The sequence below is a fragment of the Seriola dumerili genome, unplaced genomic scaffold (genome assembly GCF_002260705.1).
Source record: "Seriola dumerili isolate Sdu_G_001 unplaced genomic scaffold, Sdu_1.0 BDQW01000017.1, whole genome shotgun sequence".
NCBI lineage: Eukaryota > Metazoa > Chordata > Actinopteri > Carangiformes > Carangidae > Seriola > Seriola dumerili.
This window is the reverse complement of record NW_019174272.1, coordinates 1,870,543-1,889,296: the sequence shown is the minus strand read 5'-3', so window position 1 is coordinate 1,889,296 and position 18,754 is coordinate 1,870,543. Positions and strand designations below refer to the sequence as shown.

The 18,754-nt window shown below is 44.7% G+C and overlaps 1 protein-coding gene across 1 annotated transcript in view; it reads right to left on the bottom strand.

Annotated features, from left to right (window-relative positions):
* LOC111227113 (versican core protein-like) overlaps window positions 1-18,754 on the bottom strand; it is a 38,641-nt gene that overhangs the window by 5,511 nt on the left and 14,376 nt on the right. The window contains exons 6-7 of the mRNA XM_022752522.1: window positions 1,343-1,456; window positions 1,068-1,181 (exon numbers count right to left, since the gene is read on the bottom strand). Coding sequence (XP_022608243.1) covers window positions 1,068-1,181; window positions 1,343-1,456 — 228 coding nt within the window. The remainder of the gene's footprint in view (window positions 1-1,067; window positions 1,182-1,342; window positions 1,457-18,754) is intronic.

Genomic DNA, 18,754 nt, shown 5'->3' with positions numbered 1-18,754 from the left:
TCCTGGGTAAATTAATGGAGCATGAGGCATGCAGCTGTAAAGAGATCATATATAAATCAAACCCTGGAGCTTTTCCCAGTCACAATTGATACCACTGTCATCTTGACCCTTTGATGGTGACTGTGTTCATGCATCCAAACTGCAATAAATCAGTTTACTGTCTGTTAGTCCCTCCCTCCCCTCCTCAATCCAGCCTCAGAACATTGACAGAGGCAGAACCTCTCTCTTGGTTGCTCCACCTCAAGTTGCTTTTTCTCCCTTTCCTTTGGCAAAACCTTCTAAGACAGCAGCTGTGTATGAGTACACAAACTGGGTGTGATTCACTCTTGAGTGATTCTGACAAAATTTAGGGTGTAGACACTGGTCAAGAAAAATCAGCCAAGGCAGATGATGCCCTGAGTTCAACACACTTGGGATGAAAGTAGGGCGCATCTGGGAAATGAAAGTAAAGTTATGAGGGTATAGGAACTTCAGAATAAATTCTTCCACTGTATTCCAGAAATGCCTTGTATAGATAACCTTAGTTACCCAGTGACACTTGTGTAATTTCTAATCTCGCCCTAGATGGACAAGACGTGACTGGATGTGTAGCATATCTGCAGTGTATACCACATTTACACTGATGTAATAAAAACTGATCGAAACAGGGTGTGTGTGTCAACTGTCTGTGTGTCTGAAACATTCAGAAACTAAAGCTCATGGATGCTTGTGTGTCATTGCGGTGATGAGATAAAGATTGTGTTTATTCCATTTATATTTTACTCAGTCAATGCCTAAGGAAACCTAAGACAACAGTTGACTGTATACAGCTGGAGTGATCAGCTGTGATGGTGTGTCTAACATTTGAATGACACATAGCCTATTTATTCTGGTTCATCCCCCAAGTGAGTGATTACATTAAGGGTCCTATCATGTCGTATGAAAATCATCTAGGATGAGTCCAGACAGTTTATATGGATAGCTGGAACCACTTACAACAATAATGAAATGAAAAACTTTCATTAGTCTGAAACAGAATACTCAGAAAGAAGTTAGGGGGAGAATCCATGAAATTACCACAAACTTACCCTCCTCACAATACAGCCCAGAGTAGCTTGGGAGGCAAACACATGTGAAGGAAGCTATCCCGTCAACACATGTACCTCCATTACGGCAAGGGTTTGACTGGCACTCATCAATATCTGCATAAGAAACAGACGTAATTAATAACAGGAAATGGTCAAAACAAATTGCAGTCCCCAAGACAATAAAACAAATTTTAGGATATATTTTATGCTTCTTGTGGGTTAACATTAATGAAGCGAGATATTGTGAGAGGAATTCTTGATAAACAATTCTCTACCTGTCTCACAGCGATCACCACTGTAACCAGGAGCACAGCTACAGGTATGGATGCTGCCAGTTTTGTAGCAAGATCCTCCATTCAGACAAATGTCCTCTGTACATGAGTAAACTCCTGTTAGGAGATTTAAAAAAATGCAAATTGTAAATTGTATTAAACAGAACATTATTCTGAGCTTACACATTTTGTTGTATTTCAATTAAAGCCATTTACAGAAACTTACCTGAAATTTCAACAGTCTCGCCAACAACGGTGTGTCCCAAATCGAATCCTAGATCTGGCTGGGCAGTGAAGTCACTGTCCACTTTGTCATCTCCACCAGAGAAAGATGACGGAGTGGTAGCTACAGATTCAACTAACACTGACTGGCTTTGCGTCTGAGCTGGTGACACTGTTGTGAAGTCTGTATGGGTCCTTGTGGGCATTTCAGTGTGAGGTGAGACATCTCCCTTCATTTTATCCACATCTTCCTCTTTCCCAGAGGTGCTATCAACACTAGCAGTCTCCACCTTTGAATCTGTGGTAGCATCTACCTTGAATATAGTCTGGATTTCATCTGAGGACAGAGGCTGTTGTTCCAGTCCGTAGATCTTTGGTTTCTTTGTAGTCATCAACTCTCCAGACCCACTGTCAGAGCTGACAGACTCACTTTCAGGCCCAGTGCTAAAGTCGGAGGGTGACTTAGTTGAGGAGGTGATACTCTCAAGCTCATCACCACCCATCTTAACAGTGCTTTCTATGGTCATGCTTTCCTCTGAGGTGCTGATGCTTTCTGAACCACTCTCAGAACCAGATGCACTGAAGGGAGCTGGTGCAGAAGGCATGACAGTGATAGCTACTGCTTCTACAGGTGACTGAGTGGCCTTTTCTTTTGAGCTGCTTTCAGTGCTGCTCACTGAGTCAACAGGCTTACTCTCAGATGTTTGAAAAACATCTGGTGGTGCAGTCATGAACACAGCTTCTTTTTCTGGTGCTGTAGTTTCATTGTGTTCTGGAACTGCGTAAACCATGTAGCCAGGTCCTTCATAATCTGGGGGCAAATAGTCATCATCTGGAGGAGGTGCTGTTTGGACAGTTGTATCTGGAGATGATTCAGTCTTTGCACCACTCGAAACCTGTTCAAGAGTGGGTTCAACCGGCCCATCTTCAGCTGACGCAGATACACCTTCAGCCACTGAAGAAGCGGCAGCAGGCACAGTAGTTGATTCTGTAAACTGACTTATTGCATGACTTGCAAAACTAGGGTGAGTTGTGGTCAGTGACACATCCTGAGAGGAAAGATCTGTGTCAGGGCGGTGTGTTAGTGTCATCTCTGACTTGACTTGTTCAAATGATTCTTCAGGAGTTGTTAGGGCCTGTAAAGGAGAAACTGTTGTGGCAAACTGGACCAAAACATCAGGTTGTGAAGATGCTGATGTTGAAAGAACAGCTGAGTTTGTGGTGAATACTACATTAGTGTCTGAGCTTGTAGAGGTTTCTGCGGCATGTATAACACCAGTGGGTTGATGCGTACTTATTGGGTCTGAATCCTGTGTCTCCTCTTTTTCAGAATCTGTTGACCCTGACTCAAGAGAAGTCTCTGTTGACTCGAAAGTGCTGGCCACGGCAGGGGATTGTGTTCCATATGCTTCAGTGATGAAGTTCTCAGGTGACGTGTGACCTGAGCTTTGTTCATATGTAGATGATTCTGGTTTATCGGTTTGTGTGTGTGTTAAAGTACTGGTGATACTATTCATCTTAACTGTACTGGACAGGGATGAAACAGTTGCAGTGACAGAGTCAGAATCAGTGATACCAGATGTCCCTTTGCCAGAACTTTCTTCTGGTAAAATGATAATACTCGTTTCTGTTGATACAGAGATCTCCTCAGTCTCTGATGTCTCATAACTTGAGCCCTCTTTATCTGTTGAAGTGTCTATCTCAAGTGACACTGCAGTTGATTTCACAGTGGCGGAGGGAGGAGTGGCAGTCTGTTCACTCTCTCCTGTCACCATTATGAGTAATGCTGTTGATGTCTCTCCAGAACCCTCTTGATCAGTCACATCTGATGGAGCCACAGATGGAGTCTCAGTGCTGAACAGTGAAGACCCAGTTGGGGACAGATGCTCTTTTGTTTCCTCTAGAGTTTGTTCAGTTGAACTCTCTGATGTTTCCACTGAGCTCGACTCTGCAGAAGTTGCTGTCTTGTCAGCTGCAGTTTCTTCTTCAGGTTTTGCAGATTTCTCAGTTGCTGGTTTTTGAGTTATGGATTCAACCCCAGCCGACTTGGTCCCTTTAGAGTCTTCTATTTCATCTGTAGGAGGCAAAGTCATCACAGCATAGGTCGATGTTTCCTGGACTTTACTGTCTTTGTCTGAGCTGCCTTCAGTGTCAGTTGAAACTTCTTTGGCTACAGGTGCTCGGCTTAGTGCTTCATCCGTCTTATCTTTCAGCGATGTGGTGGTAACTCCAATCTGGGGAGTCACATCACTAGGTTCAAAGTGCTGGCCTGATTCCTCACTGGGCAACATTGGGCTAGTTGTGGCCAACACAGTTTTCTCAGAGGAAATGTCAGTGTGGGGATGATGAGTGAATGCAATCTCAGACCTTGCCTGTTGGAAGGACACCTCAGGTTGTGTTGTTTCTGGTTCTGGGACAAAAGTGGTGACAAACTGAACCATCACGTCGGGCTTTGAAGTGCTTTGTAGAGAAGAAACTGCGGATGTAGAAACTGATTCTGATTTGATGTGGTCACTTGTGCTCTCTTCGTGTGCTGGGGTTGATGTTGCTCCATCGGTAGAGGGTGAAACTGTTTCTGATGATGACGCTGTCTTTGCCTCTGTGGTTATCTCATTCATTTGAGTTTCATCCTCTTGGGTCACTGTGATTGGTTTCTCTGTGCTGAACACAGGAGTGGCTACAGTCTTTTCACTCTCAGATGTCACTGTCATAGGTGATGCAGTTGTGGCATCTGCAATCTCAACCTCAGAGCTCACCACATCTGGAACATCTGTGATACTTGCCACTGAATATGTATCAGAGCTGTAGGGAGGAGATAATGTTGTTGTGGATACTATTTGTTCCATTTTTATTGTACTGTGCAGAGGAGCAGCTGTGTGTGTCAAGGGCTCTGTCACATGAGTGTGATCATCTGATCCAACATCAGGAGAGGATGTGACAGTTGGCTTCTCGGTGCTATAAAGACTGGAAGCAGAACCTGATACTGCTATTTCAGTCTCCCCAGTGCCAGCTTCAGGTGATGTAACTGAAATTGTTGTTGGTTTGGCCTTCACTGTTGAAGCTGTCAGTATACCAGATGTTTGACCACTTGAGGTGTCAGTATCAGTAACGTCTGACGGAGAAGTGACAGACGGTTTCACTGTGCTATAGATGGATGAGGAAGCACTTGTTGGTGACTTTGCAACCTCTCCTGTGGTACCTCTAGGTGAGGTTGGTGAGATTTTCTCGGCCTTAACTGTTGTAATTACAACCTCAGTGGACATACTTTGGTTTGGGCCACCTGAAAACTCCTCATTTGTATCTCCTGTGTCAGGGGCAACAGTTGGTTTCTCAGTGCTGAACAGTGAGGAGGCTGTAGCTTTCACTGGCTTTTCAGATGCACTCCATCCATCCACAGAGAATGCTGAAGTTGTCTCTGAATTATACAATGTAGAGCCTTCTTCAGAATCCTCACCTGAATATTCGTCATCAGTTACTTCACTTGTTTGTTTCACTGTGCCAGCTTCAGTGGACACTAGTATGTGTGATGTGACAGTGACTGAAGGTACAGTGGCTTGTGTGGAACCTTTGGTCTCATCAGCTGTGTCAGGACTTGTGGCCATTATGGCTGTGGGTGATGGGGTCATGGGTTTTTCTGTTTCATCTGTAGTGCCCATATATTCCTCACTTGATACTGGAGTGACAGAGCTGGAGTCTGTTGTTTCAGTTAAGGCTTGAGATGGCAAAGACGAGGATGTGGAGATCTCAGTGATAGACTCAGCGACTTTATCAGTGGTGTCTTCACCTGATAAATCATCCTCCACCAGCTCTGGAACTGGTTTGGTGTGAGTTTCGATAGGGAAAACTGTATGTGGTGTGGTTGAATCATATGTTTCTTCAGAGCTCAACTTTGTGGACACGGTGGTAGCTGGGGTGGCATGTGGAGACGATGTGACCATCTCTTCAGTAGAAACTCCTTGCATAGGTGATGGTTTTGAAGTGGACTGTGAATATTCAGAAGATGTTGATGCTGATGTCAAATCAGTGGCTGAGGTAGCTTGTAACGTTACTGGTGTAGGAGTAAAGAAGGTGTCATTGTCGGTCCCTGAACCTTCTGCTTCTTCTGTTACCTCCAACTTTTGTGTCATTGTAACGGCTGTGATGCCTCCAGCTTCCTCTGTCTTGATGGTTGGGTAAAATGAAGAGGAGGGAACTATGGAGGTAACATCTGCATCAATGATGGTATCATCTTTTGTGATATGCACAGGAGTACCTTCCTTCATACTCTCTGTAACTGCAGAGAATAGCTCATCTTCATCTGTTACATCCTCTGTGAATATGGTGCTTGTGCTGGTTGATGGTTGAGACACATGCAAGACCATGGTAGGTGTTTGTTCACTTAGGTCAGTCTTCGGTCGGCTGCTACTGGGTGTAATGATCACAACCTGTTGGTCTGTAACACTATGATATATGATGGAGGGAATTGGGGTGGACACTGATGTTAATTCATCTTGCTCATGTTCACTGCTGGAGCTTACTGTAGTGAAGTCAACTGTAGTGTGATCACCAACTGAGGCTGCAGTTGTATGAGGGGACATAGTTGTATAAGAAGACTGCATTATGTGCTCAGATACAGCAACTTCATCTTTCCCAGTGGCTTCAGAAGTGATGGGGGTATCGGGAGCAAATTCACCCTCCTGTGAGGAAACCTGTTCATCAGAGGTTGTTGTGACTGAAACGAAGGTTTCCGTTTCACCGGTCACTTCTCCAAACGTGATACTCTCAATCGCTGGTGGCTTGGATGTGAACATCTCGGTAGTTAGGTCACCAGAACTTTCTTGCTCTGTCAAAGTAAAATCTGGACTTTGTTTTGATGTATCAGTTGTGGAGAGAGACATGTCAGCTGACTGGGCAGGTGTGATAGTAAATACGGTTGTGATATTTGGCTTATCGGTGCTATAGAGAGAGGAAGCTGCAGTTAGAGCAGATCTTGGAATATCAGATGTTCCACTTTCACGAGATGCTGGTGTCATTGTAGGTTTCTCTGTGCTGAACAGGGAGGAGGCTGTACTCTTTGTGCTATCAGGAGACTCTGTATTATAAACAGCTGAAGATGACACTGAAGATGTCTGGGAGAACATATCAACTGTGCTCCCTGGAACCGTTGCAGTGTGGATTTCTAGAAACATTGCAGTTGGTTTTTCAGTGCTGTAAAGAGAAGAGGCTGCAGTGCCAGTAGGTTTTTGTGTAATGGCAGTGGACTTATCTGTTGTTTGGTCAGTTGAGCTCTCCTCTGTGACAGCAACAGTCACTGACATTGTAGGAGGGTTTGTGACTGGTACAAATGTAGTTGACCCATTAAAAAAGTAACTACCTGAATCCTCATCCTCATCACCAGAGTCATCTGTGAGGAATCCACTGCCCTGCTCAGTAATGTAAATCTCAGTGCTTGTCATATGTGGAGATTGGGTTGATGACATAAATTGCTTGGTAGGCTGTGTGCTGGAGGGATCCGAGGATGTAAAACTTGTCATGCCAGATGTGCTCTCAGTCTCTATTTCAGTCTCATCTGTAGCCACAGTAAATTCAGTCAGGGGTTTTGTGGTAGTCTCAGTGGACGGCTCTGCACCAGAGCCGTCTGGACTTAACTCCAAGTCATCCTCTTCACCAGAGCTCTCCATGTCAATGTAAGTAGAGGTTTCCTTCGAGGTAAACACAGTGACACTGGGGATTGCCATGGGTTGAGATGTTTCAAGTGTATAGGGACTTGTTGTGACAGTTGTATGCTCTCTGTCGCTTTTTTCCTCAACAAATGTGGATGTGATTAATGGTCTAAATGATGTGGTTGTTGCTAAGGTTGTTTGTTCCACTGAGGGCTGCTCGGCTGCTGTTGGTGTTTCCAGGGGAGTTTCATCTGTGGATGAAGATATGTCATCTCCGGACCTCTCTATGTCAGTAAAGAAAAATTCAATTGTGGGAGATGAGCTGGAGGAGACAGAAGATTGGATAGCATTTGTAGACTCCTCTGTCATGAACTGTGGTGAGGATTGGGTTGATGATTCAACACCAGGCTGTGATGTGCTGTCGGTTGGTGGCACATATGTTGGTTTCTCAGTACTGTGGTGAGAAGAGGCTATGGTTGCATGAGATTGTAAAGCTTCAGTTGTTTCCGTTTCAGGGAATGCTGTTGTCAATAATGGCTTCTCAGTGCTAATCACTGAAGACACTGTGGTGGCTGTACTTGTTTCTTCTGTGAGAACCTTTGTAACAGACGTTTCATCCGTCGCAGTGCTCTTTGTAGGTTCTTCAAACACTTCTGGTGTCTCGGTACTGAACATGGAAGACACAGTAGTGGTGGAAACATCACCTGAGCCGTCTTCATCAGCAAATAATGACCTTGTGTCTGTGGTAAAAGCAGTGCTGGTAGGCTTAACTGTTGTTCTCACAAAAGTAGGTAAGGCTTCAACTAATGTGGAGTCTGTGCTGATGCTGTGGTCCACCTCCTCATCGGGCTGTACTGAGGGTGCAACACTTGGGTACATATCAGGGGTTTGCACCCCAGAGCCCTCTTCATGCAACATGCTGGTTGAAACTGCTGTTAGTGTTTCAGGTTCCTTGGTGAACATATTATCAGGGGTTGGACTTCTGGTGCTCTCCTCAGTGGTAGTTGTGATCACAGAGTGTGTCTCAGGAGTTGATGTGGGCTTTTCTGTATCAGATGAAATTGATCTCTCAGTACTGTACAAAGAAGAAGTTGTAATAACAGTAGGTAATGAGCTTGTTCCAGTTGCAAGTGATGCTGTTGTTACTGCTGGTTTTTCTGTGCTGAACACTGAAGAGATGGTGGGGGATGTTTGACCTGCAACTTTGTCGGTAAAATCAGGGGTTTGATGAATGAATTCAGTTTCATCTATGATAGGAATGGATGGCCTTGTGGAGCTTAGAGATGTAGCAGCTGTTTCGTGCGAGCTGTCAATCACTATAGGTGAGTGGTTGCTTTGTTCCACTATTTGGTCTGTAGATAACAACAAAGAGAGGGCAGATGTTACCTCTGTAAAAATTTCAGTTGTTTGGCTTGTTGAGATGTCGTCCTCTGTAATAGTGATTGCAGAACTAGTCTGAAATTCATCAATTATTGGGATGGCTGATGTTTTTTCTGTGCTTAATTGCTTTGGAGGTTGCCGTGTAATTGTAATGTCTGATGCTGACTGCTTAGGTGTTACTGATGCTTCCTTTGTCTGACTTGTGGAAACAGTCTCTGGTGTTTCAGGTGACACTGATGTTGGTTTCTCAGTACTGTAGAGGGATGAAGCTGCAGTAATACCAGTTGTTGAAATATCACTTGTGTCAGATTCACTTGATGCTGTGACTGATGGCGACTCTGTGCTCAACCTTGAAGACAAAGTAGTTGTAGTAAAAACTGACTCTTCGGTGAACTCAGTGATGACGTCTCCAGAACCCTCTGGATCTGTGGTGATGAAGAGAGATGATGTTTCAGGTTTAGCAGTTGATCCACTGATTGAGGGAGGGGACTCCACCATTGTAGTCTCACTGCTAATATCTTCTTCATCAGCGTCTGATAGAGTAGATGATACAACAGAAGCCAAACTTGGAATCACTGTTATTGAGCTTGTTAGGTTCTCATCATAGATAGAGGAAACTGATGGTTCCACTCTAAGTGTTGGCATTTTTGTTTCATCTGTTTCAACACTTTTTGCTGTTCCAGGAGACATTGCTGTTGGTGACTCAGTGCTGAAGAAAGATGAAGCTGTACCTGTGACAGTGGGAGTTGAAGAGAACATGTCGGGGGTTTGGGAACCTGAGCCTTCCTCATCTCCTGGAGTGGAGGCGGAAGATTTTTCTGTCTGACCTGTGACAGCACTGTCTAGTTCCTCACCTGGCAGTGCTGTTGGGTTCTCAGTGCTAAACACCGATGAACATGTAGGAGCTGCAGTATCTTTGCTGGACATCACAGTCGTCGGTTCTCCTGAGCTCTCTTCATCTGTGGTTGGGAAAGCAGAACTTTCTTCTGGTGTTACTGAATCTTCCTTTGTCTGACTTGTGGAAACAGTCTCTGGTGTTTCAGGTGACACTGATGTTGGTTTCTCAGTACTGTAGAGGGATGAAGCTGCAGTAATACCAGTTGTTGAAATATCACTTGTGTCAGATTCACTTGATGCTGTGACTGATGGCGACTCTGTGCTCAACCTTGAAGACAAAGTAGTTGTAGTAAAAACTGACTCTTCGGTGAACTCAGTGATGACGTCTCCAGAACCCTCTGGATCTGTGGTGATGAAGAGAGATGATGTTTCAGGTTTAGCAGTTGATCCACTGATTGAGGGAGGGGACTCCACCATTGTAGTCTCACTGCTAATATCTTCTTCATCAGCGTCTGATAGAGTAGATGATACAACAGAAGCCAAACTTGGAATCACTGTTATTGAGCTTGTTAGGTTCTCATCATAGATAGAGGAAACTGATGGTTCCACTCTAAGTGTTGGCATTTTTGTTTCATCTGTTTCAACACTTTTTGCTGTTCCAGGAGACATTGCTGTTGGTGACTCAGTGCTGAAGAAAGATGAAGCTGTACCTGTGACAGTGGGAGTTGAAGAGAACATGTCGGGGGTTTGGGAACCTGAGCCTTCTTCATCTCCTGGAGTGGAGGCAGAAGATTTTTCTGTCTGATCTGTGACAGCACTGTCTTGTTCCTCACCTGGCAGTGCTGTTGGTTTCTCAGTGCTAAACAACGATGAACCTGTAGGAGCTGCAGTGTCTTTGCTGGACATCAGAGTCGTCTGTTCTCCTGAGCTCTCTTCATCTGTGGTTGGGAAAGCAGAACTTTCCTCTGGTGTTACTGATGCTTCCTTTGTCTGACTTGTGGTAACAGTCTCTGGTGTTTCAGGTGACACTGATGTTGGTTTCTCAGTACTGTAGAGGGATGAAGCTGCAGTAATACCAGTTGTTGAAATATCACTTGTGTCAGATTCACTTGATGCTGTGACTGATGGCGACTCTGTGCTCAACCTTGAAGACAAAGTAGTTGTAGTAAAAACTGACTCTTCAGTGAACTCAGTGATGACGTCTCCAGAACCCTCTGTATCTGTGGTGATGAAGAAAGATGATGTTTCAGGTTTAGCAGTTGATCCACTGATTGATGGAGTGGACTCCACCATTGTAGTCTCACTGCTAATATCTTCTTCATCAGCGTCTGATAGAGTAGATGATACAACAGAAGCCAAACTTGGAATCACTGTTATTGAGCTTGTTAGGTTCTCATCATAGATAGAGGAAACTGATGGTTCTACTCTAAGTGATGGCATTTTTGTTTCATCTGTTTCAAGACCTTTTGCTGTTCCAGGAGACATTGCTGTTGGTGACTCAGTGCTGAATAATGATGAAGCTGTAGCTGTGACAGAGGAGGTTGAAGTGAACATGTCTGGGGTTTGGGAACCTGAGCCTTCTTCATCTCCTGGAGTGGAGCTAGAAGATTGTTCTGTCTGATCTGTGACAGTGCTGTCTAGTTCCACAACTGGCTTCTCAGTGCTAAACAATGAGGATACAGTAGGAGCTGCTATTGGTGCCTCAGTGCTGAATAATGATGAAGCTGTAGCTGTGACAGAGGGGGTTGAAGAGAACATGTCTGGGGTTTGGGAACCTGAGCCTTCTTCATCCACTGGAGTGGAGGCAGAAGATTTTTCTGTCTCATCAGTAACAGGAGAAACTGAGGGCCTTTCTGTCTGATCTGTGACAGCACTGTCTTGTTCCTCACCTGGCAGTGCTGTTGGTTTGTCAGTGCTAAACAACGATGAACCTGTAGGAGCTGCAGTGTCTTTGCTGGACATCACAGTCGTCTGTTCTCCTGAGCTCTCTTCATCTGTGGTTGGGAAAGCAGAACTTTCCTCTGGTGTTACTGATGCTTCCTTTGTCTGACTTGTGGAAACAGTCTCTGGTGTTTCAGGTGACACTGATGTTGGTTTCTCAGTACTGTAGAGGGATGAAGCTGCAGTAATACCAGTTGTTGAAATATCACTTGTGTCAGATTCACTTGATGCTGTGACTGATGGCGACTCTGTGCTCAACCTTGAAGACAAAGTAGTTGTAGTAAAAACTGACTCTTCAGTGAACTCAGTGATGATCTCTCCAGAACCCTCTGTATCTGTGGTGATGAAGAAAGATGATGTTTCAGGTTTAGCAGTTGATCCACTGATTGATGGAGTGGACTCCACCATTGTAGTCTCACTGCTAATATCTTCTTCATCAGCGTCTGATAGAGTAGATGATACAACAGAAGCCAAACTTGGAATCACTGTTATTGAGCTTGTTAGGTTCTCATCATAGATAGAGGAAACTGATGGTTCCACTCTAAGTGATGGCATTTTTGTTTCATCTGTTTCAAGACCTTTTGCTGTTCCAGGAGACATTGCTGTTGGTGACTCAGTGCTGAATAATGATGAAGCTGTAGCTGTGACAGAGGAGGTTGAAGTGAACATGTCTGGGGTTTGGGAGCCTGAGCCTTCTTCATCTCCTGCAGTGGAGGCAGAAGATTGTTCTGTCTGATCTGTGACAGTGCTGTCTAGTTCCACAACTGGCAGCGCTGTTGGCTTCTCAGTGCTAAACAATGAGGATGCAGTAGGAGCTGCTATTGGTGCCTCAGTGCTGAATAATGATGAAGCTGTAGCTGTGACAGAGGGGGTTGAAGAGAACATGTCTGGGGTTTGGGAGCCTGAGCCTTCTTCACCCACTGGAGTGGAGGCAGAAGATTTTTCTGTCTCATCAGTAACAGGAGAAACTGAGGGCCTTTCTGTCTGATCTGTGACAGCACTGTCTTGTTCCTCACCTGGCAGTGCTGTTGGTTTGTCAGTGCTAAACAACAATGAACCTGTAGGGGCTGCAGTATCTTTGCTGGACATCACAGTCGTCTGTTCTCCTGAGCTCTCTTCATCTGTGGTTGGGAAAGCAGAACTTTCCTCTGGTGTTACTGATGCTTCCTTTGTCTGACTTGTGGTAACAGTCTCTGGTGTTTCAGGTGACACTGATGTTGGTTTCTCAGTACTGTAGAGGGATGAAGCTGCAGTAACACCAGTTGTTGAAGTGTCACTTATTTCAGATTCCTGTGATGCTGTGACTGATGGCGACTCTGTGCTCAACCTTGAAGACGAAGTAGTTGTAGTAAAAACTGACTCATCAGTGAACTCAGTGATGATCTCTCCAGAACCCTCTGTATCTGTGGTGATGAAGAAAGATGATGTTTCAGGTTTAGCAGTTGATCCACTGATTGATGGAGTGGACTCCACCATTGTAGTCTCACTGCTAATATCTTCTTCATCAGCGTCTGATAGAGTAGATGATACAACAGAAGCCAAACTTGGAATCACTGTTATTGAGCTTGTTAGGTTCTCATCATAGATAGAGGAAACTGATGGTTCCACTCTAAGTGATGGCATTTTTGTTTCATCTGTTTCAAGACCTTTTGCTGTTCCAGGAGACATTGCTGTTGGTGACTCAGTGCTGAAGAAAGATGAAGCTGTACCTGTGACAGAGGAGGTTGAAGTGAACATGTCTGGGGTTTGGGAACCTGAGCCTTCTTCATCTCCTGGAGTGGAGGCAGAAGATTTTTCTGTCTGATCTGTGACAGCACTGTCTTGTTCCTCACCTGGCAGTGCTGTTGGTTTCTCAGTGCTAAACAACGATGAACCTGTAGGAGCTGCAGTGTCTTTGCTGGACATCACAGTCGTCTGTTCTCCTGAGCTCTCTTCATCTGTGGTTGGGAAAGCAGAACTTTCCTCTGGTGTTACTGATGCTTCCTTTGTCTGACTTGTGGTAACAGTCTCTGGTGTTTCAGGTGACACTGATGTTGGTTTCTCAGTACTGTAGAGGGATGAAGCTGCAGTAACACCAGTTGTTGAAGTGTCACTTATTTCAGATTCCTGTGATGCTGTGACTGATGGCGACTCTGTGCTCAACCTTGAAGACAAAGTAGTTGTAGTAAAAACTGACTCTTCAGTGAACTCAGTGATGATCTCTCCAGAACCCTCTGTATCTGTGGTGATGAAGAAAGATGATGTTTCAGGTTTAGCAGTTGATCCACTGATTGATGGAGTGGACTCCACCATTGTAGTCTCACTGCTAATATCTTCTTCATCAGCGTCTGATAGAGTAGATGATACAACAGAAGCCAAACTTGGAATCACTGTTATTGAGCTTGTTAGGTTCTCATCATAGATAGAGGAAACTGATGGTTCCACTCTAAGTGATGGCATTTTTGTTTCATCTGTTTCAAGACCTTTTGCTGTTCCAGGAGACATTGCTGTTGGTGACTCAGTGCTGAAGAAAGATGAAGCTGTACCTGTGACAGAGGAGGTTGAAGTGAACATGTCTGGGGTTTGGGAACCTGAGCCTTCTTCATCTCCTGGAGTGGAGGCAGAAGATTTTTCTGTCTGATCTGTGACAGCACTGTCTTGTTCCTCACCTGGCAGTGCTGTTGGTTTCTCAGTGCTAAACAACGATGAACCTGTAGGAGCTGCAGTGTCTTTGCTGGACATCAGAGTCGTCTGTTCTCCTGAGCTCTCTTCATCTGTGGTTGGGAAAGCAGAACTTTCCTCTGGTGTTACTGATGCTTCCTTTGTCTGACTTGTGGTAACAGTCTCTGGTGTTTCAGGTGACACTGATGTTGGTTTCTCAGTACTGTAGAGGGATGAAGCTGCAGTAATACCAGTTGTTGAAATATCACTTGTGTCAGATTGACTTGATGCTGTGACTGATGGCGACTCTGTGCTCAACCTTGAAGACAAAGTAGTTGTAGTAAAAACTGACTCTTCAGTGAACTCAGTGATGACGTCTCCAGAACCCTCTGTATCTGTGGTGATGAAGAAAGATGATGTTTCAGGTTTAGCAGTTGATCCACTGATTGATGGAGTGGACTCCACCATTGTAGTCTCACTGCTAATATCTTCTTCATCAGCGTCTGATAGAGTAGATGATACAACAGAAGCCAAACTTGGAATCACTGTTATTGAGCTTGTTAGGTTCTCATCATAGATAGAGGAAACTGATGGTTCCACTCTAAGTGATGGCATTTTTGTTTCATCTGTTTCAAGACCTTTTGCTGTTCCAGGAGACATTGCTGTTGGTGACTCAGTGCTGAATAATGATGAAGCTGTAGCTGTGACAGAGGAGGTTGAAGTGAACATGTCTGGGGTTTGGGAACCTGAGCCTTCTTCATCTCCTGGAGTGGAGGCAGAAGATTTTTCTGTCTGATCTGTGACAGCACTGTCTTGTTCCTCACCTGGCAGTGCTGTTGGTTTCTCAGTGCTAAACAACGATGAACCTGTAGGAGCTGCAGTGTCTTTGCTGGACATCACAGTCGTCTGTTCTCCTGAGCTCTCTTCATCTGTGGTTGGGAAAGCAGAACTTTCCTCTGGTGTTACTGATGCTTCCTTTGTCTGACTTGTGGTAACAGTCTCTGGTGTTTCAGGTGATACTGATGTTGGTTTCTCAGTACTGTAGAGGGATGAAGCTGCAGTAAAACCAGTTGTTGAAATATCACTTGTGTCAGATTCCTGTGATGCTGTGACTGATGGCGACTCTGTGCTCAACCTTGAAGACAAAGTAGTTGTAGTAAAATCTGACTCTTCAGTGAACTCAGTGATGATCTCTCCAGAACCCTCTGTATCTGTGGTGATGAAGAAAGATGATGTTTCAGGTTTAGCAGTTGATCCACTGATTGATGGAGTGGACTCCACCATTGTAGTCTCACTGCTAATATCTTCTTCATCAGCATCTGATAGAGTAGATGATACAACAGAAGCCAAACTTGGAATCACTGTTATTGAGCTTGTTAGGTTCTCATCATAGATAGAGGAAACTGATGGTTCCACTCTAAGTGATGGCATTTTTGTTTCATCTGTTTCAAGACCTTTTGCTGTTCCAGGAGACATTGCTGTTGGTGACTCAGTGCTGAATAATGATGAAGCTGTAGCTGTGACAGAGGAGGTTGAAGTGAACATGTCTGGGGTTTGGGAACCTGAGCCTTCTTCATCTCCTGGAGTGGAGCTAGAAGATTGTTCTGTCTGATCTGTGACAGTGCTGTCTAGTTCCACAACTGGCTTCTCAGTGCTAAACAATGAGGATACAGTAGGAGCTGCTATTGGTGCCTCAGTGCTGAATAATGATGAAGCTGTAGCTGTGACAGAGGGGGTTGAAGAGAACATGTCTGGGGTTTGGGAACCTGAGCCTTCTTCATCCACTGGAGTGGAGATAGAAGATTTTTCTGTCTCATCAGTAACAGGAGAAACTGAGGGCTTTTCTGTCTGATCTGTGACAGCACTGTCTTGTTCCTCACCTGGCAGTGCTGTTGGTTTGTCAGTGCTAAACAACGATGAACCTGTAGGAGCTGCAGTGCTGGACATCACAGTCATCTGTTCTGCTGAGCTCTCTTCATCTGTGGTTGGGAAAGCAGAACTTTCCTCTAGTGTTACTGATGCTTCCTTTGTCTGACTTGTGGAAACAGTCTCTGGTGTTTCAGGTGACACTGATGTTGGTTTCTCAGTACTGTAGAGGGATGAAGCTGCAGTAATACCAGTTGTTGAAATATCACTTGTGTCAGATTCACTTGATGCTGTGACTGATGGCGACTCTGTGCTCAACCTTGAAGACAAAGTAGTTGTAGTAAAAACTGACTCTTCAGTGAACTCAGTGATGACGTCTCCAGAACCCTCTGTATCTGTGGTGATGAAGATAGATGATGTTTCAGGTTTAGCAGTTGATCCACTGATTGATGGAGTGGACTCCACCATTGTAGTCTCACTGCTAATATCTTCTTCATCAGCGTCTGATAGAGTAGATGATACAACAGAAGCCAAACTTGGAATCACTGTTATTGAGCTTGTTAGGTTCTCATCATAGATAGAGGAAACTGATGGTTCCACTCTAAGTGATGGCATTTTTGTTTCATCTGTTTCAAGACCTTTTGCTGTTCCAGCAGACATTGCTGTTGGTGACTCAGTGCTGAAGAAAGATGAGGCTGTAGCTGTGACAGAGGAGGTTAAAGTGAACATGTCTGGGGTTTGGGAACCTAAGACTTCTTCATCCACTGGAGTGATGACAGAAGATTTTTCAGTCATACCAGTAACAGTAGAAACTGATGGCTTCTCTGTCTGTTCTGTGACAGCGCTGTCTTGTTCTTCAACTGGATGTGCTGTTGGCTTCTCAGTGCTAAAGAGAGATGAGGCTGAAGCTGTGACAAACTGTGTAGTTGATTTTTCAGCTGTCTGTTTGCCTGAGCTTTCACCGTCTGTAGAGGTTTTTAATGAGATTGTCTCTGCCACACCAGCAGCAGCAGATGTGCTCGGTTGTGATGAAGCTGCTGGTTTTTGTGTCTCTTCATACAATGTTGTTGTTTTCTCAGCGCGGTAAGTGGGTTGTGTGCTGTCAGTGATGTCACCAACTGCTGGTTCGTGTGAAATGGACGGTATTTCCACATTTTCTTTTGTCACTTCACTGGCTGTGCTAAGTGTTGAGGATGGTAGCATGGCAGTTGCTGCAGTAGCTTCTGTTGATGTCATACCAGATGTTTGGTCATCTTCACTCTCTCCAGCAGTGCTAGGATGTAGGGAACCTGTCTCTGTAATGCTACTTCCTGGGGACACTGTTGAATGTTGTGTTTGAACTGTGTCTTCAGATACACTTGAGATTTCTACTTTTGAAATTGTAGTTGAAATAGACGCATCTGGTCTGATGGGAGAAGTAGGGGTGGCCACAAGTGAGGAAGTTTCCTCCACTCTTTGGTCAGGTAAATCAGTCATTACTGATGCACTTTGTGTTGAGTACTGACTGAAAAATTCAGTGAATGAAGCCATTGTTGTCTTGATAATTTCAATAGCACTGTATAAGGGGGAAGCAGTGGTTGCAATGGATTCAAGAGAGGGAGGAGATGTTTCATCTTGTTTCCTCTCCTCCTGTGCAGAGGTGGTCGCTGAAGCTTTTTCGGACTCATCACTGGAAGGAACGGATGTTTTGTCTGTGCCAGCAGTTTGTACTGTTTGTGATGTTTCTTCATTCTCACTTGTGGCTTGATGTGTTGGTATAGGGCTCATGCTTGAAGATGATGTTGTAGTCCCTGCAGAGGTATGTGATGGAGGGCTCATTGTAAACATGTCCACTATTTGGTCACTTGAACCATCCTCTGATGTGGGCACTGCATCAGTCGCAGCGTCCTCAGTAGGCGAGATGGAAGGTATTTGGCTGATTGTACTCCCTCGCTGACTTATGTCTGTCCCCTCTGAAGTCTCAGCCAAGATAGGTGCAACAGATGACGATGATTCAGTGCTGCTTACATCTATGGCTCGTGTTATCTCAGTCTTTGCTGTCTGTTCAAGAGGGGCTGAACTACTAGATACTAAAGGAGCCATTGTGCTGAACGCAAATTCTTTTGGGGTTTGGGTCTCTTTCCCTCCCTCCACATCTTGAGTCGAGCTCTGTGAGTCACTAATTGTTGATGTTGGTGTTTTCCCATCAGCGTCATCAGAGGAGGGAGTTGACACAGTCTGTAATGTAGACTGAGTGCGGTCTTCCACAGCTGGAGTGGCAGATGTGCTCTTTGCTTCCTCTGTGACTTCTGCTTTATCTCTGGCTGTGGGAAGTTCGGTTGATGAAGTGACAGGGAATTGGTCCTCAGCCTTCTCTGTCTGAGTCACTTCTGAGTCACTTTTCACATAAGTGGGAGTCCTCCCTGACTCGTCTACCTCTTCTTGCACAGATGTGGTGATGACAGTGGTGGTTTCTTTATCACCCTTTGTTGTTTGGGTTTCTCCAGCTGTGACATCACTCATCCCCTCTGTAGCATCTGAGGCACCTGGACCAGTTTGAGTTTTCGGTGTGGTTTTTGCTTCCACTGTTGAGGCTTGAACAGAGGTTGAGTCTTTCTGTGTGGGGCTTTTTGTGGTCAGGTCATCTTCTTCAGGGAGTATGTGAGGAGGTGTTGATTCAACTATTGGAATTATATAAGGCTCATATTCATCAACATCTGGGATCTCTGTAGAAATCAGTACTTCTGTTGATTCCTCCATAGAGTCAGTGGAGTTATCAACAGGGGGATTGGTCCAACTATAATCAAACACTGTGGTTATTTCATCACTTGCTCCCAGAGTTGTCACATTAGTCAAAATCTGGGTACCTTTGGCCTCTATTTCTTCTGATCTCTGTGGCTCCAATGTG